Here is a 25,221-nt window from a genome sequence, read left to right as displayed (position 1 = left end):
TTCTGGGGCTCCCTGGCCCTGGCAGGCTCGGAGTTTGTGCCTCTCTGCCCTTCAAGCTGTGCAGGAGTGAGACTTTCGTCGGGTCGTCACTTCTGGCTCGGGCAGAAGTGATGAGAGAGAGAGAGAGAGTAGAAAAACCCGAGCAGTGTCACACAGAGCTGTCACTGACAGGGTAAAAAAGGTTCTCCTGGCATCAGTGCCCAGCCAGAGCTGAGCAGGAGTGGCACAGAGGGCTGAGGGGGGAGCTGAAAAAGCCCAAACTGACTCCTCCCCGCTGGTGTGGTGTGCGTTAGAATCCTGTGACAACATTCACACCCCGGGGTCTGAGGGTGGGGACAGCACCCCAAGGGCCAAAACCCAGCCAGGACACGCTGCCAGCACCCTGCTGCTGCAATCCTGGGGTTCCCATCCTCTCCTGGGGTTCTCCATTCTCTTCAGGGGTTCTCCATCCTCTCCTGGGGATCCCCATCCTCTCCAGGGTTCCCCATCCTCTCCTGGGGTTCTCCATCCTCTCCTGAGGTTCTCCATCCTCTCCTGCGTTCCCCATCCTCTCCAGGGGTTCTCCATCCTCTCCTGGGGTTCCCATCCTCTCCTGGGGTTCCCCATCCTCTCTAGGGGTTCTCCATCCTCTCCTGAGGTTCCCCATCCTCTCCAGGGGTTCTCCATCCTCTCCTGGGTTCCCCATCCTCTCCAGGGTTTTCCATCCTCTCCAGGGTTTTCCATCCTCTCCTGGATTCCCCATCCTCTCCAGGGGTTCTCCATCCTCTCCAGGGTTCCCCATCCTCTCCAGGGTTCCCCATCCTCTCCAGGGGTTCCCCATCCTCTCCAGGGTTCCCCATCCTCTCCTGGCACCCACCAGGCCCCACAGGGGAGCTCCTGATTAGTTCCACTCTCAGCCAAGCCCTGCACACAAATGAATTTCACCCGCTCTGTCCCCGAACTCATCCCACACTCCCAGCCTTCTGCCCTGCACTGGAATCTGCACCAAACCCCAACTTTGAGGGCAAACTCAATCATTTGGGGCAGGAATGTTCTCTCCTCTGTCACAACTTCCAGTTCGATGCGTGGCCCCGTCAGCCACGTGCCTTTACAGCTTGTTACTGGGATTTTTTTTAACAGGTATTTTGAGATCTAAAGTTCTCTCCTGATAGAAATCTTGTAAAATCGTGTTTCTGCAGAGTGTGTGCTCAGCACCGCTGTCACTTTATACACAGAGGGTCAAAGTCTTCACTGTCACCTCTGAAAGCGTTTTGCCATTGAAGTCTTTCAGGTTTTTAAATGTGATTAAGGAGGGGGAGGCTGTTGAAGAGAATCTTCATGAACAAAGTCTCTGTTCTACTCAGAACCCACTCACAACACGGCCTTCAGAGCATCACCTTTTCTCCCTGCCATAAAAGCAATTAATATAAGACATGATCATCTGGAACAGAGTCAGAAAACTGAGCCTTTTCCAGCTCACAGCAGGGAGAGGGAAAGAAGGAGCAATCCCAGCCCCTACACCTCAAAACCAGCACCTGGTGACAAATCGCCTGAATGAAAATAGAAAAAAAAAAAATTAATTAAAAAAAAAAAAAAAAAGGATCCTACAAAAATAATAATTTAAAAAAAAAAAGAAAAAAAAAGAAAAAAAAAAAAGTGGTGTTTTAGTGTTCACAGCTCCAGGTTTGCTCCTCCTTAATCCACCAGAATTTCCCCCCTTTCCAGGAGGGACTGCAGGGAAATGACACCATGAAAAGCATTTATCCAGACATATAAATTGTGCCTTATAAGACAAGTAGTGTCCTCCTGGCATGAACCCGTCCTTTGCCCAGAGAAAACCCAAGAGGGATTTTTGACTTGTTTATGTAGCAAGTAATTCCCCCTTGCCTGGAATGCAAAGATTTGGCTGCAAAAAAAAAAACAAAAAACCTCAAGTACAGTAAATCAAATTATCTTTAAAAAAATCCTCCATGATAGAAAACTTGTTCTAGGTTAGTATTGATCAGCTCACTTTCACCTTTAAAAATAAAGGGAAAAAAAAAATAAAAAGAAGAAAAAAGAAAAGCAGAGCAAGTCACTTTGGTGATTATGAGAACAGGGAACTCATTTTCCTTTCTACAGCTCTGAATGCCCCTGCATTTCGGGCATCCTGTACCAAGAGGGGCCAGGGGAGCTGTCAGAAACCCCCAGGTTTGAGACAAAATGAGGGCAAAAAAAAAAATACTGTAGTGGGTTGGGGTGGGAAATGCAAACAAAACGTGGCTCTGCTTCCCAACCATCAGTGAAATTCTGCTTCCACCTGCTGGGATGTCCCTGATCATCCTGACTCTGGTGCAAGGACTCCCTCAGGGTTTCTGAGCGCCAGAATTTTGATTTCTATGGAATTACTGAAGGAGCAGAAGTTTAAAATCGTCAAGGGAATCCCCCAGGTTTCACTTAATTCACAGAGGGAAGACAGAAACCAGGAAAAAAAAAAATTAAAAATCTGCTATTCCCACATTAAGGGCACATTTGACTTTTGGAAGAAGTGACCTCAATGATGGCTGGGAGCCCAAGCAAACAGAAATGATGATTAAAAGAGCAGGGCCTCGATCTCCACCAAAGGCAGGGGGTGCAGAGCAGCCACAAGGACACAGCAGCTCCAGCTGGGGGAACAAACCGGGGATCCCCCAGCCCCAGTACGATCCCTGGGACTGCAAAAGGATTTGTCACCTGCTGAAAGGGGCAGGGAAAGCAGGAGAAAGGGAGAGCCCAGGGCTGCTGAGGACACCTCCAGCTGTCCTGGAGAGTCACCACAGCTCCAAGGCTTCCCCAAAAGTGACACCCCAAAAGCTGCCAACTGTGTGCTGCTGCATCCTCACCAACTTCCATGCCCTGTGCCCTCCAGGGAGCATGGGGAGCTGCAATCCATGCCCTGTGCCCTGCAGGGGAGCATGGGGAGCTGCAATCCATGCCCTGTGCCCTCCAGGGCTGCATGGGGAGCTGCAATCCATGCTCTGTGCCCTCCAGGGATGCATGGGGAGCTGCAATCCATGCTCTGTGCCCTCCAGGGATGCATGGGGAGCTGCAATCCATGCTCTGTGCCCTGCAGGGATGCATGGGGAGCTGCAATCCCTGCAGGCAGGAGGAGCTGCAGTTGGGGCTGCACAGGAGCCGCACAGGGGCCGCAGCTCACGGCGCTGCCTCACCCCAGCGCAGCGTCCCCGTGGTCTGAGGGACAGCAGCTCAGCAGGACAGGCTCAGGGCCCAGGAGGCAGCAGCTGGGGCTGAGCCAGTGCTGGGGCAGGGAAATGACAGTACAGTACAGTGCAGAGCATCGGGGCTGAGTTACTGCCTGAGGCTCGGAGCGCTGCCACCTCGGAATGTACAACTGCTCGGCCTGAGCATCACCAGGAGCTGCCAGAGAGCAAAGGCCAGCCCAGCTCCGCTGCCCAGGGCTGGCTGTGCCCCATCAGGGCCCGGGCACGCCCGGAGGGATCCCTGTGAGCGGCTCCTTCCCACGGGAGCTGCGTGTGCTGCTGATACGGAACGGGGTACAGCGATTGCGTTCAAAGTCGGTTCTTTAAATAAAAGTGCTCTCTGCTGCTCCGGCCTCAGGGGTCAGGACACCGCTGGCAGTTTCAGGATCATTTCATATCTGTATTGAGAGAACAGTCTCCTCCTTCCCTCTCTCCCCTTCCCTTCCTTTGCCCTTGCCCCGTTCCTCTTGCTGTTCAATACGAGATCAGGCAAACCCCAGAGGCCGGGGTCACATTTTCAGGTTTTTGCAGATCTCCATCACAGATGGAATTTTTTGCTGGTCACTCCTCTCAACCCATCCACGAGCAGGACAAACCACCCCACCCATCCCCCCCCAAAAAATTAAAAAAAAAAAAAAAAAAAAAAAAAAAAGAAGAGGGCAGTGAAAACAAACCCCACAACAGCGACGCGGCGGAGAAGAACCGACAAAACGAGCAGAAATCAGTTTTCCACCGGGGTGGGATTTGCTAAGGGCTGGCTGACGATGACTTGCACCACGTAGTCCTTTGGGATTTTCAGCTCCTCCAGTTTCATTTTGTCGGCCAGGGGCCTCCCAGAGAAGAACCAGCGCTGGCTGCCCGGCTCCACTCCCTCCACGGCGTGCAGCCGCCGCTTCATGTGGTACACGGTGTCCATGCTGCGCACCAGCAGCTTCAGGTCTTTGCCCGTGGACAGGCGCAGGCGCAGCTGGCACTCGTGGCCCGAGTTGGGAGGGGGCTCAGGGATATCCAGAGTCTCCAGGTCACCCTTCTCCTCGATCATGTTGATGGGTGGGGCAAGGCAGTAGACGGGGAGCTGGTAGCGGTTGCCCAGCTCGTCGTAACACTCTGTGAGAGCACCTTGGGGAGAGAAGAGAGGGGAGGTCAGAGGGAATTCCTGGAGGGTTGCACGCTGGAGTTGTCACTCCAGGAGGGTTTTTTTACCCTGTTGTTCAAGCACCCAAGAGGTGAGGTGGGAATTCGGGCTTTAAAGCGTGAGGAACGGGAATGTTTGGAAGTGAATTGCTTTGCTGGCCACAAAAAAATTCGTTTTATGAAGATTTATGAGGATATTGCGCTGGATTGGGAAGGGAAAATGCTAAAAAGGACTGGTTAAAATACTGCTTCCATCCCTAAGCTGTTCAGAGTTTGGACTTACTTATGCTCCTGCAGGACCAGCAGTTTAAGAGATCTCAGTGACAGGAATGTCAACTTTTGCAGGAGTTATTCAGTCAAGTAAATACGGCCACACTCACCTGGAAACACGGAAAGTTTAAAGGACCAGACAAAAATCATCAACACCCCACCTTGTCTGCATACTGAAACTCCAAGTTGAGACAAAAGCCCTCCCTAAAAGCCAAACACCTGCAGATAAACCAGGACAAACTCCCAAAGCAGGCAGGAGGATGAGGATGCGCTCTCGTGTCATTCCAAGGAGGAATCTCCCAGCAGCAGCATGGCCAAGGCTCAGGACACTTGGGACCAATTCCCGCTGCCCCCCGAGCTGTGAAAACGCGGGAGAGCGCCGTGAAGGGAGGATTTTGTGACTTCTCAAACATCCCCAGGATTGCTGAGATGTTTTAGGCCTCGTGTTTGAGTGAGCGCTGCCAGGACAAACAAACACGGCCACCCAAGCGTGGGGCTCCATCGCGCCGCAGCAGCAACGCCCAGCACGGGTTCTGCACCTGCACGTCTTGTGGAGCGCATCCTGTATTTCCACTGTATCTTCTGTATTTCCCTGACCCCCACGTTCAAAGCCCTGGAGTGTCAGGAGGGATTTTTATTTCCCTGAGCTCCCCAGGATAACCTGGGTGCTCAATTCCACCACACGCTGAAGCATCAAACGCAGGCTGAGTTTTTCCGCAGTGTAACTTTATAAAAGAGGTTTTTACTTCATAAAATAGTTTTCAAGTACTACCCTGGAAGAGCAGCAGCGCGTTTTCCGTGCTGTTTTACGAATTCAAGGCAGAGAAAGCTGGAAGCTGGGAAACTGAGGAAGCTGCATCCCAAATCCCAGCAGGAATCCCTTCTCAGCGTGGATAAAACCCCTGGCCCCATGTCTGAATTCACCTGTAGAACCAATTTCCACATTTCTGCCCCTGGAGGGGCACAGTCACTTCCCAAATTCCCCATCCTTGTGGACCTGGGAATGTTTGAAGAGGAGCCAAGTCCTTGAGCTGCAGAATATTAAAAACCTCCCTGACTCTGTTCTGCACACAACAGCCAAGTGCTCCTTGGTTTGGTTTTTTTTTTATTTGGAGTTTTTTAAATCATGCTGACACTGAGTTGTCTTAAACTTTGCTGTTTGATCAGCAAAATGAACACAGTATAAAATTATAACTCAGGGATATGTGGTGTCACCCAACCCAGTGTAACAGCAAGGAGAGAAATCCTCTTTTTTTTAAGGATAATTTGTGTTTGCGAAAACACACAGAGGAAATCAATGAAGAGATCAACGTTTTAGGCTTTCTCTTTGTACAGGTAGCACCAAGACATCTGTGCCCTGAGATTTATGAGAGAACCAAACAAAAAAATTAATAAAATTATATAATTACATCAACTCATTACAGCATTTTACCATTAATGAATTTCAGAGCAAACCAGCTTTTATCAAAGCTGTTTTGGACCCAAACCCTTTTATGGTTCTTTGTCATTTACAGACCCAGGCCTGAAGTTCTCACACTTCAGTTTTGTTTTACAGCGTTCATTTCACTCCTCATCTACTTGCTAAATGTCCCGGGACTAAATTCCAGACATAGAAACAAGTCTGCTGCTGAAAACGAGCCCAAATCCAAACCTCAACAGCCTTTCAATGCAGCTAAAGCAGCTAAAAGTTCTCCAAAAGCCGTTTCTCTTGAAAAGAATGCATCAGCTTTAGAAGAGCACCTCCAAGAGTTAATTTTAAATAACACGTGGGGAGCTTGTCGAGGAATTTCTTCATCATTTATCTGGTTGCCCAGCTGAACTAACATGGAGGTCAAAGCTGGTGCTATAAACACTGGATTCCTTAATCATCATCAGATAAGCAATATTAAAGCAAATCCTCTCAAACAGCAGCTAACTCGGAGGTCTGCAGCTAAAAAAAATCCTAAATAAATAGAAAAAGACACAGCAGCAGAAAGCTCTTTGTCAACAAAACCCCACAGTCCCAGCCCAGACTGAGAAATGGTTTCTAACAAACTGTTAATGTAAGAACCAGTTATGGCAAACCTCAGCAGTAATCCCAGTCTTCATTCATCCTGGTGAAATGTCCCCAAACATCCCAGCTAGGGAACACCTCCTAACATCGCTGTTCCAACTGAAAATCCCAGGAAATCAAACATCCCAACCAGAGAACACCTCCTAACATCGCTGTTCTAACTGAAAATCCCAGGAAATCAAACATCCCAACCAGAGAACACCTCCTAACATTGCTGTTCCAACTGAAAATCCCAGGAAATCAAACATCATCCCAGGAAATCAAACATCCCAACTGGAGAACACTTCCTAACATGGCTGTTCTAACTGAAAATCCCAGGAAATCAAACATCCCAACCAGAGAACACCTCCTAACATTGCTGTTCCAACTGAAAATCCCAGGAAATCAAACATCATCCCAGGAAATCAAACATCCCAACTGGAGAACACTTCCTAACATCGCTGTTCCAACTGAAAATCCCATTTCTGATCCTGCCTGCAGGACACAGCAGCTTGCACCACATTTAGCTGGAAGGGGCACCAAATGAGTATCAACTTTTTACGAGAAAGTGGAAAACGAGAGAGGAAGAACTTTTCAGAACTTTTTTATTTTTAGGTTTTTCTGTTCCTTAGGCAAGCAGGAAGGACGCAGCCTCTTTAAACCAGAGGAGGAGAGGGCAGCACAGAGGTGCTCAGAGCTGCAGGAAAAACCATCCCACATCCCACCTGAGGCAGATTTCCCATCCCTGCTCCCCTTTCCCTCCTCAAACCAGAGCAGCTCCAGGTGCCAAAGCCTCAGGACTGGAGTTTCCACAGCTGGATCATCCAAAGAAAGCCCTGGAAGGGGCAGATTCCGGGAGGAAAGCGGCAGGAAGGAAGGGTGGCAGACGAGAAGATACAATGCAAAAAAAAACAACAGCAGATGGGATTATTTTAATATTTCAGAACTAACACCGGCTTGGAGAGTGAGGAAATTCTGGAAGGAGCTTCTTGTTGGTTGTTATCCAGGTAGGAGACAGCTTGAGAATTTCAGAGGGAGAAATAAGCAGATGTGATCATCGAGCATAAGGAACAGGAACATTTTGAAGTGGATTTCTTTGCCAGCCACAAAAAAAATTTTGTTTTATGAAGATTATGAGGGTATTTCACGGAATTGAGAAGGGAAAACGCTAAAAAGGACTGGTTAAAATACTGCTTCCACCCCCAAGCAGTTCAGGGTTGGGGCTTATCCTCCTGCAGGACCAACAATTTAAGAGATCTCAATGCCAGGAAGGTCAACTTTTGCAGGAGCTATTCAGTCAAGAAAATACGGCCACACTGGAAACACAAAAAGTTTTAATGCATTTGAAATGGCATTTTGGCATTCCCTCCAGCTGCACACCATTCTCTTCAGGAAAAGCAGGAAAATTCTTGTTTTGTGTTAATAAAGTGCCTTCATGTTTATAGAGCAATTTCGAGGAGCATTGCTCAGAAACACCCAAAACTTAAAGAACTGAGCAGATTTTAGTCTTTTTTTTCTTTTTTTTTTTTTTTTTTTCCCCTCAGACAGATTTGCTGCAGGAAGAGAAATTAAGACAACACAACGCAAAATGCAGCAGTGCAGTGAGACTCAGCTAATTTAAGGAGACTGTCTGTGTGTAACACATTTGCCCAAGGAACAGCTGGTTCAATTGTTTTTCTGACTGAAAATCTCCACTCCAAAGCCAAGCTGAGCCTGGATTGCTGAATAAATTTGGGATAGCAGAGCTCTCACCTGTGGAGTATTGATTTGGACACAATATAAATCACTAATGCCTGAAATTCAGTAGGAAAACAAAGGGGTCTCTGGGTCCTACAGCAGAGCAGTTCCTAGAGAGCAAAGATGAGGCAGAAAAGCTGGATTATTTCTTTATTAGCTGCTGATTCCAGGTCTGAGCTGGGAAATACAAGATTTTACAAGGGAAAAACCTCCCTGTGCTGGCATCAGGAGCACGTGGGAGAGGTGGAGGGAGCAGGGCTGGGACAAGAGCAAACACGCCGTGCTCTGCTCCACTCACCTCCAGACAGCCCAGACTGGGAGGAATTCACACCAAAACTCACTCTTCCTGACTCAATCCCAACAGAATTCATCCCTGCCGGTGTCCAAGGCTCCTGTTCCCAGCGTGGCATTCCCGTTTTCCAGAGGGAAACGTGTGGTGCTCTGCACCGTGTGCAGAGAACAATCAATCAGCGACAGGAATTAATGATGTGGGGGAAACCCTTGAAAATAAACCACCCATATAAACCCCCTCCTGTGCTTCCTGCATACGGGATTTTCATGGATCTGAACTGCCAGGGAGCTCCTGGACAAAGGGGCAGTTTGGATCCTAGGGCAGCTCTGCTCTCCTCCCTCTGTCACTGCAGCTCCTTCAAGAACGGGGTTTGCAGATAACGAGCACGAAGCATTTAATAATTCTCATTTCAAATCCACGGAGAAACAGCTCTTCCATTATGGGAACATTATCGGTCTGGCTCCGTTCCACGCTGGAAAACAACTCCCAGAGCCAGCAGGAGATCCCAGGAGCTCCAGGAGCTCTTGGTGAGCAGCACCAGCTCATTGTGTCTCATTGCCACTTGGGGCAACTGGCACGAGTTGAAATCGAAAAGAGAGGGAAATGAGGAGACTCTGACATCCTTCCCAACCTCAAGGGTCCTACCCAGCCGCTTTTCCTGCAATCACAGAATGGAAGGGACCTCTGGAGATCACCCAGGCAGGGTCACCTGGAGCAGGGATACATCCAGGTGGGTTTGGGATATCTCCAGAAAGGGAATTCCACAACCTCCCTGGGCAGCTGTTCCAGGCCTCTGCCACTCTCCAGAGAAAGAAGGTTTTCCTCACGCTCTAATACCAAAATAATACTTTTGAAAGAGCAGATCCCAGTTGGAGAATCCAACCAAAGACCCCTCGGGTGTATCCAAGGCATCCTGCCTCCAACCAAGCAGAACTCACCCTAACACACAGGGCAGGTTCCTAACTGAACAGGTCGTCCAGAGAAATTGTGGCTATCTCATCCCTGGAATTGTCCAGGGCCAGGTTGGAAAAAGCTAGGATAGTGCAAGGTGTCCCTGGCCACTGCAGGGGGTGGGACTGGATGAGCTTTAAGGTCCCTTCCAACCCAAATTTTGGGAAAAGCCAGCTGCACGTGTGCCGTGTGCATGGCTGGGCTCGCCGATCCTCTCCCTTCGTCACAGCAGAGCACCGGCATCGCTTCGTTCGTTAGCACAAATTAACTAGGCTGAAGGTGGAAGGTAATTAACACAGCCTTCCGAAACGGGGGCATTTCTGCACTAGCTAAATGAGGCACTGCTGTTGAGATTTTAGCCCCAGCTCCCGGGTGTGCACCCCTGATTGTGCCCGATGTGCTGGAGCGGGGAGAGCAGAGGGATCGGCACAGGGAACGGGGATGGGACACCTTGGACAGGGCTGCTCAGGGCTCTGAACCAAATCCCTCAAAATTCCTCTTAAAAATCACACTAATGCCAACAGCAGCAGTGGCAATCCTGTCAGAGGAGCTGGAATCTGTCACCCCACCTCGCTCACCTGAGGGAAAATGGGAGAGCAGGGAAGGGACCTACAGGAGAAAGCTCCGAATTCCACAGCAGTGTAACTTCCACAAATCCTTCCTTCCCTAAAACAGCTTCACCAGAGCTCGAATTCATCCCTTCTGTGCAGTTCATTGGCTTTCCATCACCGGCTTTGATAAATAAAGCAATTATGCATTAATGCTCGGTAGTTGTCGTGTTAACAACACCATATGTACTGCCACTTCCCTGTAAAACTTGGATCTAATATTGCATGGAGGGAACAGCTTCCAAGAGATATTCCATCAGGGTTCAAAGATGACAAGTCATTTTCCTAATGAAGTATTCATCTACTACTCTGCTTTGCATGTCATGAAAATAGATGCCTGTCTAGACAGGCTTCTTAGATAAAAATTTAAAAATAAAATGGTTGGTAAAAGAGCTTCTCTGTGTACCCTCTTCATTTACATTTGCTGTTCTGCATGATCTAGCTTCTTCAAGGGGCTGGAGGGTTTTGGAGGAGAAAAGGAAAGCAGAGTATCATCATCACCTGAGGCTGCATTGCATCCCTCCCAGCACAGCTACCCTGGCAGGGTTGAAAGCGCCCAGGTCACCTGTTCAGGGTGAGGCTGAACCCAGATTTACAGAAGTTCTCACTGCCTTGGATACCATTGATTTTTTCAGCCTGCTGCTCCCGTAAATGCAGAGTGAACACCTGGCACTCAGCGCCCCAAACCCCATAAATGACACAGTTCAAATGCAAAACCATGTGACAGAGATTTCCTTTTCCTCGCCAACCACAGACACAGACAGATTTCTGTCCCTGGGAGTCTACAGAGTGCCACATCCAGGAATTCCTGGGACACTCCAGGGATGGGGATCCAAACCTCCCTGGGCACTTCCAGTGCCTGAGCTCCCTTTCCATGGGGAAATTCCTGCAGCTGTCCGAGCTGAGCCTCCCCTGGCCCAGGCTGAGGCCGTTCCCTCTCCTCCTGTCCCTGTTCCTGGGAGCAGAGTGCAATCCTCCCCTGGCTCCAAGCTCATTCCAGGGAATTGCAGAGAGGGAGGAGGCAATTCCGCAGCCTGACCACGACTCCTTGGGACGTTCAATTAGCAACTGGTGACCACAGAACTGAGCACGGCAGGCAGGGAGCTCAGCCTCCAAACGACCCCCTGCCCACCAGTGCCTGCTCAAAATGAGATTTCAGGGAGTTTAATCTGAGCTCCAAGTGGATCTGGAAGGAAATTTGGGCTGACACAGCACTTGTAGCTCCAGGTAAAGCAGCAGCAGCGATGACCCCTAAAACACCAAACCGAAGTTGGCTTTGATGGAGTGTGGTGACGTCTCCCAGCTGCCCCCAAGGAGAAAAACTGAAAAACCTCCCCACCAGCACCCACCTGTGTGCAGCAGGGGAGAAAAGGCAAGCACAGAGCGACCCGGACAGAGGATCTCCCTGCACCTTTGTTCCGCCCCAACTCCCCGGATCCCCGTGCTGACATTCCGAGACCTGCTAATGAGCCTGGAAATCAACCCATTCACGTGCTCAGTCTCCAAGGATCGCCAGCAAAATAATGTGAAAGGCTCCAGGGAGGTCAAGCAGCCCGACAGGATCCCGCACGAGCGCCCACATCCGAAAATAAAACTGCGGCACAAGGCTGGCTCAGAGCTGTGGGGGCGGAGGGGATTAAAGGAGGTCACAGGAAGATCTGAGGCTGCAGCGTGGCTTTATTTGCTCCTCACCTCCAGGGTGCTGTTCCTTCAGAGTGCCTTTATTTAAAATTAAAAAAAAAAAAAAAAAAAAAGGAGAAAGGATTGATTAAGCAAAAAGGTGGAAGATCGAATGTTGGTGCTGCTTCATGCCCCAAATGTGCACTGAGCAGATGGTGAGAGCACAGAAAGGTTAAAAATTCAAGGCCTTGCTGTAGCTGTGACCTTTTATTGAAAAAAAAAAAAAACCAACCTTCCTTGATCACTCAGGAATTATTAAAAGCACCTTGGAGGTTTCACTGTTCCCGTGCAGTTTTCAAGGGAGTCAGAACACGGATGGAAACACAAGAGTTCATTTTGCTGCAGGTTTTCTTTATTTCTGCAATACAGCTACAAACCAAGCATTGCTTGCTCTGGGCTGGGCTCACACATGGCTCCGCAGAAAAAAAGAAAGCTTTTTTCTCAGGGATAACTTTCTCGGTGATAACTGTCAGCAAAAAGCAGCTCCCAGCTCGAGGTGCAAGAACATCCTTCGAAATTAGGATTTTTCCGGAGGTCACGCTGTAACACACCCAGCGAAAGACTGGAAGTTATCAGCCTGAGCATTTATTGGAGGAGGTTGTGAAATATTGAAAAATACTGGAACACCTCATGAGTGCTGCTCACATTGTCTGTGACACCTCAGGTAGGATTTCCTCAGCATTACCTGCCCTGAAGTGGTTAAAGGGAGAAGCTTTCTGGAGCTCAGACCCTTCTGGCCATAACACCTATTTTGCCTTGCTTTTGGAGAAAATTATTATTTCTTTTTTTATTCTTATTTAAATTCCTGAAGCCAAACCAGCAGAAGATGCCAAATGTTTTGGCCACAACCAGCTGGAGACAATGGAAGAGGAGTGGGATGAGGCAGAAGCAGGTGAGACACCCAAGGGCCGGCTGAGCCCCTCATTTACACCAATCCCTCCAGGAACACCACATTTCCTGCAAAACACAATTCCAGAAGCCAGCAATCCACCCCTGGAGGCCACCAGGGAAGGCTCAGGGGGCTCTCACTGGAATCCTCAGGGAGAGAACACATTTTAAACTCCATTTCCCACTTAGACTTTAAAGAGCCCATATTTCTTTTTCTCATTTCCCAGGCAGCCAGCCCGGCAGATGAAGCCGGTACTCGGCTCCTCCACTGTAAACAGCCAATAATGGAGTGAATGTCCACTCCTGGGGAATATTTAATAAAGCAGACGTCATGTCCTGACCACCATCAGATACCACAGCACTATTATTCACCTAAAGCAGACACACGCCTGTCTGGAACATCTGCAACGCCCAGATCAACAAGCAGCTTCCGACGTGAGGAATTTGAGATGCTCTTTTGTCACAAATCTGGGGTTATTTTGAGCATCTCGTGGCCAGCTTGGGTTTGTTGCTTTGGGTTTTTTGTTTCTTTGTTTTGGTTTTGTTTGGGTTTTTTTTTGTTTGTTTTGTTTTGGTTTTGTTTGTTCGTTTTTGTTGGTTTGGTTTGTTGTTTTCTTTTTCCTTAAAGGAATTAGCTGCAATTTTTCTGGTCACACATTAATGGTTAAAAAACACCCCCTAAAACAGCATTTCTGAAAAGCGTTCATCCTCCCCACACCAGAAAAGACAAACTGAAACCAAAGACAGGAAACAGACAGGCAAGAGCTACAGGGGAAGAGACTTGAGAGGAGCCCAAGCAATTGTGTTGACAAAGCTCCTCGAAATACCTTTCAAAACACAAGAGCAGAAGTTGAAGATATTTAAGGAAAACAACTGTGGGATGGAGCCGTAAGTGGGGTTTTTATTTGAAGGGTTGAGAGTTTCTAACCTGCACTTAGATATATAAATATTCCAGCCAGCCATAATTGCTGCACATCCTGGGGCTTTGATTCGTTTTCCTTCCACTTGAAGAAAACACTGGGAATTCAGCATCCCTCAGAAAGGATGTTGTGATCTGTTTTAAAAAATATTAACGGCAGCAGGAATGATGGAGAGCAGCATCTTGATTGGAGGAGGCTGTTGAAGAAAGTGATTCTTCTTCAAGGTTAGGAGGAATTTGGAGGCACAACAACAAAGCACCTCCTCTGCTAGAACCATGGCCATTCCCAAAGGGAATAAACCATTTTTCCAGGTGTGCTGGACACAGAAAAGGCCAGGAATCACCAAAGTAAGAGAGAGCAGAGGAGGAGGAGCTGCCGCTGTGCCCCGAGCAGGCTGTGGGAAGCTGGAGCAGGGTAATTCCATAATTCTACATCCAGGCAGGGAGCACTCAGCCTGGAGGTGAGGATCCCTCATTGAGATGGAAAAGCAATTCCTGTGCCTTTGGGAGACTTCTCCTCAGCAGGAGGCGCTTTGTGAGGAGCAGGGCAGCCAGAGCTGCTCCAGAAAGTTTGGGGTGAACTGGGCTTCTGTGCTCTGGGAAATGGATTTTGGGCTGAGCTGGGCTCCCACACTCCGGGAAATGGATTTAGGGATGAGCTGGGCTCCCACACTCCGGGAAATGGATTTAGGGATGAGCTGGGTTCCCACACTCCAGGAAATGGATTTAGAGATGAGATGGGCTCCCACACTCCAGGAAATAGATTTAGGGATGAGCTGGGCTCCCACACTCCAGGAAATGGATTTTGGGCTGAGCTGGGCTCCCACACTCTGGGAAATGGATTTAGGGATGAGCTGGGCTTCCACACTCTGGGAAATGGATTTAGGGATGAGCTGGGCTCCCATACTCCAGGAAATGGATTTAGGGATGAGCTGGGCTCCCACACTCCGGGAAATGGATTTTGGGATGAGCTGGGCTCCCACACTCCGGGAAATGGATTTTGGGCTGAGCTGGGCTCCCACACTCCAGGAAATGGATTTTGGGATGAGCTGGGCTCCCACACTCCAGGAAATGGATTTAGGGATGAGCTGGGCTCCCACACTCTGGGAAATGGATTTAGGGATGAGCTGGGCTCCCACACTCCGGGAAATGGATTTTGGGCTGAGCTGGGCTCCCACACTCCGGGAAATGGATTTTGGGCTGATCCGGGCTGTCCCAGTGCTTCCAGGAGCCCAGGGGAGCAGGAGCACAGGCAGCAGCGCCACGGCCCCATCTCTGCTCAACCCTCGCCGCAGAGCGAGCCCGTGGCCAGGCTGGAACACCCAAACTGGCCAGAACCGAGGTGCCAAGCAGCAAAATCGGGATGCAGCTCCCAGCCCTTTTCCAGAGCACCCCTGGGTGCTGGGAGGAATGACAGCAGCCCTTTTATGAAATACTCCATGCATTCACTCCCCGTTTCAGCCAAGCTCAGCCTACGGAGGGGACTTGACGTCAAGAACCCTTAAAAATAGACGTGGATGTGCAGAAGGAAAAGCAAAATAAAAGCGCTCTCCTAATGCACACAGGGCCTCAGTGCCAGCAGCAGCTTTGTCTGCTTCCTCACAAGACAGCAGCAATTTTGGGTTTTAATCCCTGCCTTTTGGGTTTGTTTGGTTGGTTTTTTTTTAACTGAAGTAAAAACAAACCAGAAAAACCTCCCCTCGAACTAATAATTGCTGTCTCCTGAGAAGAGTTTAGTCCAAAATACCCCTGGAGCAGCAAAGCAGGAGGCTCAGCTATAAATTTTATGATATTTACTACAGATTTTAGAGTTTCCTTAACTTTCATGGCCTGCATTTTCCTCTCAGTACTACTGCTGATCACATTGACAGACAGGCTTTGATAGTCAGACCTCCCAAAGCTTTCATAACTCTGCTGGAATCTAAAATTAGACAGCCCCAGTCACCAAAATACCATTTAGTCCCCTTTTAAAGGGGCATTAGAGAAACCTGAGAGAGTATTCGGTATCCTCACAGAAAAACATGTCAGCCAACAATGTTGTACACGTGGGTAGAGAATGGACTCCACCAAAAATGTGATTTTTGATGATGATTAAAAAGCCTCTCTTCAGACAAGCTAGCGATTCCTACAGCTTTAATTCCCAGCAACGGATACAACAACTTTCAGGGACAAGAGGAAGAAAAAAACCACAAGGACCTCGTGGCTTTAAGGGCAGCAATTCACAGGGGATTCAATCTAAATGCTAAAGATGCCCCTGCAAAATTCACTGTACGGATTCAGTCCATCACCAACCCATCAACACAACAGGGAAGCCCAATATTGCAAGCACACAAAAAGCACTGCAAAACGAGAGAGTTCCACTTCTGGAGCTGTTTAATTTACAGGAACCATCCCCGGAACGCTCAGTGTTAAAAACCTCCTGCATTTTATTGCATTTTGTGGCAGATATTTCTGAATTACTGCGCGAATTTCAATACTAATGCTTGGCCGTGAGCACACACTGACAGCTCAGCTTTCCATCAACATAAAATAAAATAAATGGACTCAATAAACGGAGGTTTTTCATCAACACAAATAAAAAAGGGAGTTTTCAACATAGCGAAGGGCAACTTTTTAAAGTGACAACAACTGATAAAAACACTCGCAACCCAAAGCTGCTGGTGGAGTGCCCATCCCTGGAGGTGTCCAGGGAACAGATCCCACAGAGTTGTGCGCTTCTCCTGGAAATCAGGCAGCTCCAGAGATGGAATCCTGCCTTTAACTTCATTTCTGTGTGAAGGCAATATTGGACTTACCTGTGGTACTGATGAGACTGAGGGATCTGGAGGTGGCACTCAGTGACAAGGTGGGACTGGCCACGAGTGGGACTCGACCTTGGAAATCTCTTCCAACCTGAATAATTTCTGGGACTGTGAGTGATTTCATTGGTGGAGTTGTGCTGGAATTGGGAATTTGTGGGAAACACGCCGTGCCTTCCCCACACTGCTGCTCTTGGCTCTGAAGGGTTTTCTTGTTGTCATTTAGGACTTTTTTTTAGGCTTTTCTAATTAATATTTCACCCAACGGAGAAGAAAACGCTCTATTCAGGGTGGGAATATTTCAGTGAGGTCCTTGACTTCTCCTCAGCATTCCAGGGAAATATTCCCATCCCCATTTTTGGGGAGCTCAGCAAGAGCTGCTCCCTGGAAAAGCCAGCTGGAGCCACAGGAGCTGGGTTTGAGGGACCAGGAAAGCTGAAAACCCAGCAGAGAAACCCTTTTATCACTCAGACAGCAGGGAAGGAGCTAAAGCCCCAAATCCCGAGAAGCCTGCAGCACGTGAAGTGTCCATCCTGGAATTTATTGCCTACAACTGATAAGGGTTAAAAACACCCCTGACCCAAAGCTGATGGGGGAATGGAATTGAGGGTAAAGGTAACCTGGATTTTATTACAACTTCCCCCTGTGTAAATTGAGGTTTTTCTGCCATCTCCAATTTATATTTTAGCAACAAAGCAAAATAATTGAAGGGTTGCAAATATGCAAACCCCAATATCCTGCAGCACATGAAGTGCCCATCCTGGAATTTAAAAACTCCACTTAACCCCAGCCAGACTGCAATTAATATTAACGACTTGCAGGCCAAGTTCAGCTCAACATTAACATTTTTATAAAATACTACACGCTCCAAGATTTCCTGTTTGATAGCTGAGAAGTATGGAAAACTCTTCTTCGTTTAAATTTAAATTGACTCATTAATAAAATATACAGGATGTGCTACTTTAAGACAGGAGGAGGGGGGAAAAGGAAAAAAAAAAAAAGTATAAATCGGTGATAACGTTATTTCTATTTTTAAATCCATCCCACAGAGTCACCCAAGATAGATGAGAAGTGCTAAGCCCATCCCACTAGCTCATTTATTTATTTAATACTTCTTACATGCTATTTTTAACAGCAGAAGCCAGCAAAAGGCATCCATTAGAAAAATTACACTGGTGAGAGTCTCCCTCACACCAGACAAGTGACAGATCTGGCTGAAAGCAGCCTCAGAAGAGATTTTTTTTTTTTTTTTTTCCCCCTCCCTTTCCTGTAGGATTCTGGAATAAAAAAAAGCAAATTTTCTTTTTGCAGCATCAGCTAAGGCCGAGTCTCTGTGTGCAGAATCTGTACCTGTCAGTCCTCACTCAGTCCCCAGCCCCTTCCTCTCGCTCCTCCACTCCCTGCAAGGTTTCATTTTCTCAGGAATCCACGGCCTGAACACAGGGACACTCAGACGTGCAGGTAGGGCTTGGGTTGGGTTGTGGTTTTTTCAGCTTCTTGTCGTAAACACAGCAAATAAATGAAAGGAAACACCACAGCCTGTGGTATTGCATCATTGTGCAGAAGAAAAAATGAGTGAAAAATCTTTTTTTTTTTTTTTCAAATTTTTGGTTTGGTTGTTTTTTTGGTTTTTTTTTTCCTCCATAGATTTAAAGGAATTTTTCCAACCAATGTTGGGTTTTCCTGGGAAAATATTTAGATTCTCACCACAAGGACAGAGCACTGAGTGCCCCATCCAGGAATTCCTGGGACGCTCCAGGGATGGGGATCCAAACCTCCCTGGGCACTTCCAGTGCCTGAGCTCCCTTTCCATGGGGAAATTCCTGCTGCTGTCCGAGCTGAGCCTCCCCTGGCCCGGGCTGAGGCTTCATTTTCATCCAAACTCTTCTACGGAAGACAGAGCCTGGGTCAGGTACATGAGAAACAGATTTGTAGAGGGTTCTCAGAGCCCGGCTGGGAGCTCACACGGTTTTGTACATCTGTGTGCAAACTCTGAATTTATCTGAGTGTGCTGCCTGAGAAAGGCCATGGGACAGGACAGACATTGCTGAGAGAGAAATGGGACTGGGAACAAGTTTCAAATGATGGCTCTGCAAATAGACTGGATATTCTGGAGAAATAGAACTGTGAAAGATGCATTGTAGCAAGATACATGTGGGGTATTTTAATAATGATTGGCTTTAAGGCGCTCACAGCCTTGTGTGGCAAAAGCTGATGGGCCAAGAAACGCTGATAATGGATTGTGATTAGGAAATAGTTTGGCTCCTGATTGTGATGGGGTGAATTGGAACATCTGCACCGTCTCACCCTTCTCACGGGACTGAAAATGGAATAAAATCTTTAAAAGGCCCCTCAGGAGCCCCAACTCTGGGTCAGAAAAAGGATTTTTCCAACAAGGTAAAGAGCTCCAGACCAAAAAAAAAGAAAAAGGATAAAAGATGACTTTCAGAAGCGCCAGTTGCCACACTCTGGGTGCCCATGCAGAGCCCAGGGCCCACAGCAGCTTCGTGGGGAATCCTGAGGGAACACCTGCTGCACACACCAAAGCTGGATTTCTTCACAGCTACCTTCCCTTCTTTCCAAATTTTTCCCAAAATGAGCTTTTTGGCAACAAAACCCCCGAGGTTGTCTGGTGTCACTCGGAGCAGGGAGAGTTTGCTTGTTCTCCCTGCCTGGAGAAAATCTCAGTTTGTGTCCCTGGGTCCCTAAATGAAGGATTTGGTTCAGGATCTCTTCATCCATGGCACTAACCATGCCTGGTGAGTCAGGAATATTTGGATTCCTAGAAGCAGCAGCTTTCTCCGGAGTGGGAAGGTCACAGTGCACGGAGAACTTTGCCAACAGCTGATGCCCAAAAGTGTCACCAGAATTATTTATTTTTACTCAGCAGAAAGCTGAATTAATAAAAAAAAAAAAAAACGCAATTCTGTGGGCAGAAAAATCCCCAGTGAACTCCACATCCTGGATAAAAATTCTAAATATTCTCTCTGTCTGGAATTCAGCCTCAAGCCAGGCCTGGCTTGGGCAGCAGAGCCTCTGATCCAGCTTCGATTTCGGAGTTATTCCTCAGATACTCTGAATATTCTGCATGTGGGCCTTAGAAAGCAGATTATAACCTGTCAACAGCAGGCAGGACTCGAAGCAAACTGCTGCAAAAACAAATTTAATTTTATCATAGTATTTTATTAATTTAAAAGAAATCCTATTTTTAGAATAATTATTATTAATATAACAGTTATATTAATAATCTATCTTTATTATTTTATACTAATTGTAATAAAGACAATTTTATATTTTCCAATATTAATATTTTATTATAATATTTTAGTATTTTATAATCATTTTTATAATAACAATTATAAAGATAATTTTTTACCAGGCTCTTGTATGGTCAAAACCAGTCTCAGACCCTCACAGAGAGGAACTTTCCCACATTAAAGACAACTTTTGAGGGCTGCAGCCTTATGTGAGCTAGGCACCACAGAGAAAGGTAACCTGTATTTTATTCCACCTTCCCCAGATATAAATCGAGTTTTCCTGGTATCAACAATTTATATTTTAGCAACTAAAAACAACGCAGTGACTCCCTTAGGTCTGCAAAAATGCAATTTCTGAGTTATTAATTATTTCCATTTATCTGAATGGTGACTTAAAATGATCAGTAACCTCCAGCCAGCCCCCTCTCGCTGTATTTCTAATAAGAATATAGAATTATATTCTGTTCTATATAGAATTTCATTCTAGAATTCTATATGGAATTCTATTCTAGAATTCCATATAGAATTCTAGAATTAATTCTATTCGAAGATCAATTTCTATTAGAATATAGAATTAATTTCAGAGTTCTGGAGTGAGGGGAATATAGCTTGGGGTAAAAAAAAACAAACCTCACCCAGCAGCATTCAGAATAACAAAACAAAGGGGAAAGTACCCAAAATAAGAGTTTGCAGTTTATCTCGCACAGGATCTGACAGCAGATTGCCAACAACAGATTTTTGGGAATTTTTTTTCCAGACTCTTCAGAAGAGAAAGTTTAAAAAAAAAACCCAACAGTTCAAGTTCCAGAGAAACCCATAAAACCAGGAGGGAAAAATGCTCTGCTTCCTTACATAAAGAAGCTGGAAAAGAAGTTATGAACACGGTGCCTTGGAGCACCCAGGTGTCCCAAGAGGTTACAGAAAATCCCAAGTGCTGCCTGCAAAGCTCAGACCCAAACCGAGAATTCCCATGGAGCACACCATCCATTCCAACTGCAGGAACCATTAAAAAAAAAAAAAAAAGCAGATTTTCTTGGTCCCTCTATAAATTAACACCATTTTGCTCGGAAACTCCTAACAGGAGCACATCCCCACCGAAACACGGGTAACTTAAACCATTCCAGCCACTGATTTTTTGGGATGCAAACGTCATTATTTCCACCCGTCCCCCTTCCGAGAGGCCGCGTCCTCGCGAGCTGCACCTACCATGGGGTAGTGTTATGCTTGCACCGTCGATGATTGCTTGTGCCAGTTCGTGGTCGTTGCTCTCAAAGGCGTGGGCAGCAGCTTTGAGGGCATCCCAAATCTCCTTCCTGCCCTCGAAGGCCGGGGCTGTGTCCCAAAATTCATCCCTCTTACTGCGGAGCTGCCCGTCCGTCATGGGGTAATCGCTCTTCCATTTGGGTTTCTCTTTCTTCAGGGGTTGGTTCCGACCCAGAGCCACTGTGGGGGACAAAGGAGGGAAAAAAAGGAATTAATCGAAACAAATGAAATTCCCTTTGGGTTGCTCTGGGTAGGATTCGCAGAGATCAATTTGGAACCCTCGTCCTTTTTGTTCCCAAAGTGATGCAGCAAGAGGGGTGTTACTCATATAACGCTCATGGTTCAGACTTCCATTTATTGAGGGAATTACGGTTTTTTTACCACTCTTGTATGGTCAAAACCAGACTCAGAGTCTCCTCAATTTTCCCAAGAGGTCAAACCACCGTGGAGCTTAGGAGAAGGGAGGTGATATAGATGTGGGCCGTGCAATTGTCATTTCTACTTCTAATTGGCATCTGACTTTGTTTCTGTGCAAATCCCTCCTCCTGCTTGCTGATTTCCCCTGGAAATCCAGGAATCCATCAAGATTTAAAGAGCATTTTCCTCCTTCTCAATAAACACAAACCCATTTGTTTCCCTTTAACTACAGCTATTTTTGTGTAATAGCCACTTTGAGGTTATCACGCAGGTATAAAAGTTGACAGATTAAAACTCCCTGCTCGCTTCCCAGCCAGTGCCTGGTGTTGCAGCAAAGCGATTCCAAGCTCACAGAGGTTTTAGGGATTCCAAAACCCCACGGGAGGTTAAGCCACACACCCTTATTCAATCTGACCCCACAGGACCGAAGAATGCTCAGCTCCCTTTGATAACTCGGGATGACAGACACGTTTATGAACCTGAAGTGGAAGCCATGGAAAAGAGGAGTGGAAAAGGATTCCTGCTAGTGGGGTGACACTGCCAACTACGCAGAGGAATGAGCTTTCTTTGGATTAAAAAAACATGGGAGAAGGGGTTGGGTTGGAAGGAACCTTAGAGCTCACCCTGTCCCAGCCCCTGCCATGGCAGGGACACCTCCCACTGTCCCAGGGTGCTCCAAGCCCATCCCACCTGGCCTTGGGCACTGCCAAGAATTTTTTTCCTAATATCCAATCTAAACCTATTCCCTGTCAGTTTGAAGCCACTCCCTGTGTCCTGTCACTCCATCCCTTGGAAATCCTCTCTCTCCATCTTTCCCCTTCTCTCCATCTGCAGCTCCTTCAGGCCCAGCAAGGCCACAACTGTGTCAGCCCAAAGCTTCTCCTCTCCGGGCTGAACAACCCCAGCCCTCCCAGCCTTTCCTCCCTCCATCCCTCCAATCCTGGTGGCCTCCTCCTCTGGAGGATGCATTTGCCCAGAAACAAAGCCAGCTCCTAATTAAAAGTAGCAAATGATAATTGCACGGCCCACATCCACCGACTCCAGCTGCTCCTCCACGTCCTGCGCGGAGCCCAACAATCGGAAACTTCTGAATCCTTTCAAGTGACCACAAACATTTGTTGCTTTTTGTTTCCACGGGATTGCTTCCAGGGGACTGCTTCCATTCGCTTTTCAAAGGAGCGCTGACCATTTAGCAGACTGCAGAGCAGCAAACCCCAGTGTTTACAAAACACCGAGTTTTCCTGGCAGAGCCCAGCCTTTCCCAGTCCAAGGCTCAGCTGAGCACAAACAGCCTGGAAGATGATGCTGGGGCAGCCCCAAACAATGGGGATATGCATTAAACCCCGCACATCCAAAAATTCTAAATAAAACCATTACGTGGGAACACACTCGGACAAGGAATTGTTTCCTTATTAAGGCTCAGCAGCCAGAGCACGACATTTGCAGCCAGACAGAACAGGATACTGCAAGAAATTTGGGTCAGTGGATGTCTTTTTTTTTTTTTTTCCATTCCACTTTAGCTCACATCTGTCTGCACGGCCACTCAGTGGATGCTGATTTCTCCCACAGGGCGCTCTCCTTGTCCCCAAACATCAATTATGGAAGCAGGTTAAAGGCATTCCCCGCAGCCCCGCTGCAAATCCTGCAGCCCACTCCTCTCCCTGCTCCTCTCCTTCCCTGCCCCAGACAGCACCCAGATTGATTGCTCCTCACTCCAGCAGAGCCTCAGATCCTCACAGCCTCCCATAACTCCTCCCTGGAGATCCCATCCTTCCTACGCAGACAGCAGTGATGATAAACCCAGTGATAAATTCTCTTTTTTTTCCCTGGGCTGGAAGGAAAGGTGGTGGAAGAAAGTGACTCTCCAAACAGCTCAAAAGCCGAATCCACTCTAACAAGCCATCCATCCCCGCACTAAGCCTTTAAACACAACTTGGCTTCAGCACAAGCCAGTATTTAAAGAGATCTTTGGCGTGTTTATCATTTACTAGAAGTGCTTCAAGGGTCCCCCAAAAGCTTTATGCCTTCCCGGAAGAAATATTCACTATTTAGCTCTGTGGATAGATGGTGCAGAAAGGGTGTGAGAAACTTACGCCGTGTAAAAAACTAATGTGTAAAAAGGCCCAAATATTTCTCTTTCCAGCCCGTGTTTTAGTCACTAAAGCAAAACACTCGAATTTCTACAAGCAAACTTTTGGACCACATCAAAGGACTTTCCCTTTTCTGTTAACAAGGCTGATAAAGAAACAAACATCGACAGTCTGAACCACTTGGAAGTATTTACAGTGTCAGTTTTCTATTCCTCACTTCGGAAGGAAATTAGAGCTCCAAAGGAAACGCTGGCTTCATTTAAGACCATACACATCACAGGCACCACCAGCTCGCACGGTGCAGAAGAGAGAGCAGCATCCACATTAATTTTTCATCTTACATCACTTCAACATGAGTAAGAAATTATTAATACCCGGCCCGAAAGCAGGAATTGTTTTCTAAATGCCAAGAAGGCACGCTCTCTCTGAAGCAATTCCCAAAGTCACCATCCCAGCAGAGGCCGGTGGTCAGTATTTTTTGGCAAGGGATTTATTTAGAAGGGAATACAGAAATCAGCACCCATCTGCTTTTCAAGAAGTGAAATAGCAGCAGTGACACTCCAAAATAAGTTCGGCTGTTCTTGTTCCAACAGCTCAGGTGTGCAGGTGTGCATCCCAAAGAGGGCAAGAAACCCACAGAATTTAGGGTGGAAAAGCGCTCCAAGGCCATCGAGTCCAACCCGTGCCCCACCCCCACCTTGTCCCAGAGCACTGAGTGCCGCAGCCAGGAATTCCTTGGACACTGCGGGGATGGGGATCTTGGACACTGCAGGCCTGCTGGAAAAGGTGGTGATGGATCAAAGACTGGACACAAACTCTGGGAGTTCCTTCCCCATCCTAATGATTCTGTTTAATGCCTCCAAGTGCCCCCAGACCAGTGGCACACGAGCCACGGGCTGTTCCCGTAGGATTTAGCAGCATAACCTGTTTTCCCTTCACAGAGATCCCTGGCATCCTCGAGGCAGCTGCTCCTGTCTGCCCCACTGAACTCCTGGCTGACTACAAAGTCTTATTTTTAAAAGGAAAAAAAAAAAAAAGTATTTCTCCAATCCTCGCTGAGCACTTTATAACCTGAATTGTAAATTTATTTCCCCTTCCCTGCAGCTTCCCATCAAAGCAATGAATCTGTGAGGTTATCTCCGCTCCTTCTGAGCGAGCTTATGCAGATAAACCCAGATATTTAAATCAGTTTCTTAACAGAATGTCAAGCACTGTCTCTGTGGAAGTTCTTTGGAACAGCTGGTGTGTTTGTTATGTCGCTATCACCGTGGATATCACTGTGGATATCACTGGTGCCTCTTTGGAGGGGGACCAGATGAGCAGGAGCAGCTGCTACCACAAGATTCTCGTATTAAAAGCCAATACCCAGCCACACAATCCCCAATTCCTAACAGATACCCCCCTGAATTACAGCGCTCCACCATCAAATCGGGAATATTGCAGCCTTCGTGACTCGGTGCCAAACCCAACACGGCAAAGCTGAGCCACGGGACAGCTCAGAGCTCTGGAGAAGGACAGGATCTCTGCTTCAGCCACGACCTGGATCTGCTCCTCCCCAGTTTCTCACCTGCCAGGTAACCCTGGACGAGACCCCACACCTGGCACAGCCCTGAAGCAGCCGAGCTCAAATCTTTGTGGCGACACCTCTGCTGTCATCGGCCTTACGT

At 47.5% G+C, this 25,221-nt stretch overlaps 1 protein-coding gene across 1 annotated transcript in view; it reads right to left on the bottom strand.

Annotated features, from left to right (window-relative positions):
- Positions 1 to 3,899: 3,899 nt before the first annotated feature.
- UBTD2 (ubiquitin domain containing 2) overlaps positions 3,900 to 25,221 on the bottom strand; it is a 39,905-nt gene continuing 18,583 nt past the window's right edge. The window contains exons 2-3 of the mRNA XM_040078638.2: positions 20,991 to 21,227; positions 3,900 to 4,337 (exon numbers count right to left, since the gene is read on the bottom strand). Of these exons, the coding sequence (XP_039934572.1) occupies positions 3,940 to 4,337; positions 20,991 to 21,227 (635 nt within the window). The 3' untranslated portion in view covers positions 3,900 to 3,939. The remainder of the gene's footprint in view (positions 4,338 to 20,990; positions 21,228 to 25,221) is intronic.

This window comes from Hirundo rustica, chromosome 14, assembly GCF_015227805.2.
Source record: "Hirundo rustica isolate bHirRus1 chromosome 14, bHirRus1.pri.v3, whole genome shotgun sequence".
Lineage (NCBI taxonomy): Eukaryota > Metazoa > Chordata > Aves > Passeriformes > Hirundinidae > Hirundo > Hirundo rustica.
Note: the sequence above shows the minus strand (reverse complement) of the source record. Positions and strands in the feature narration are given on the sequence as shown.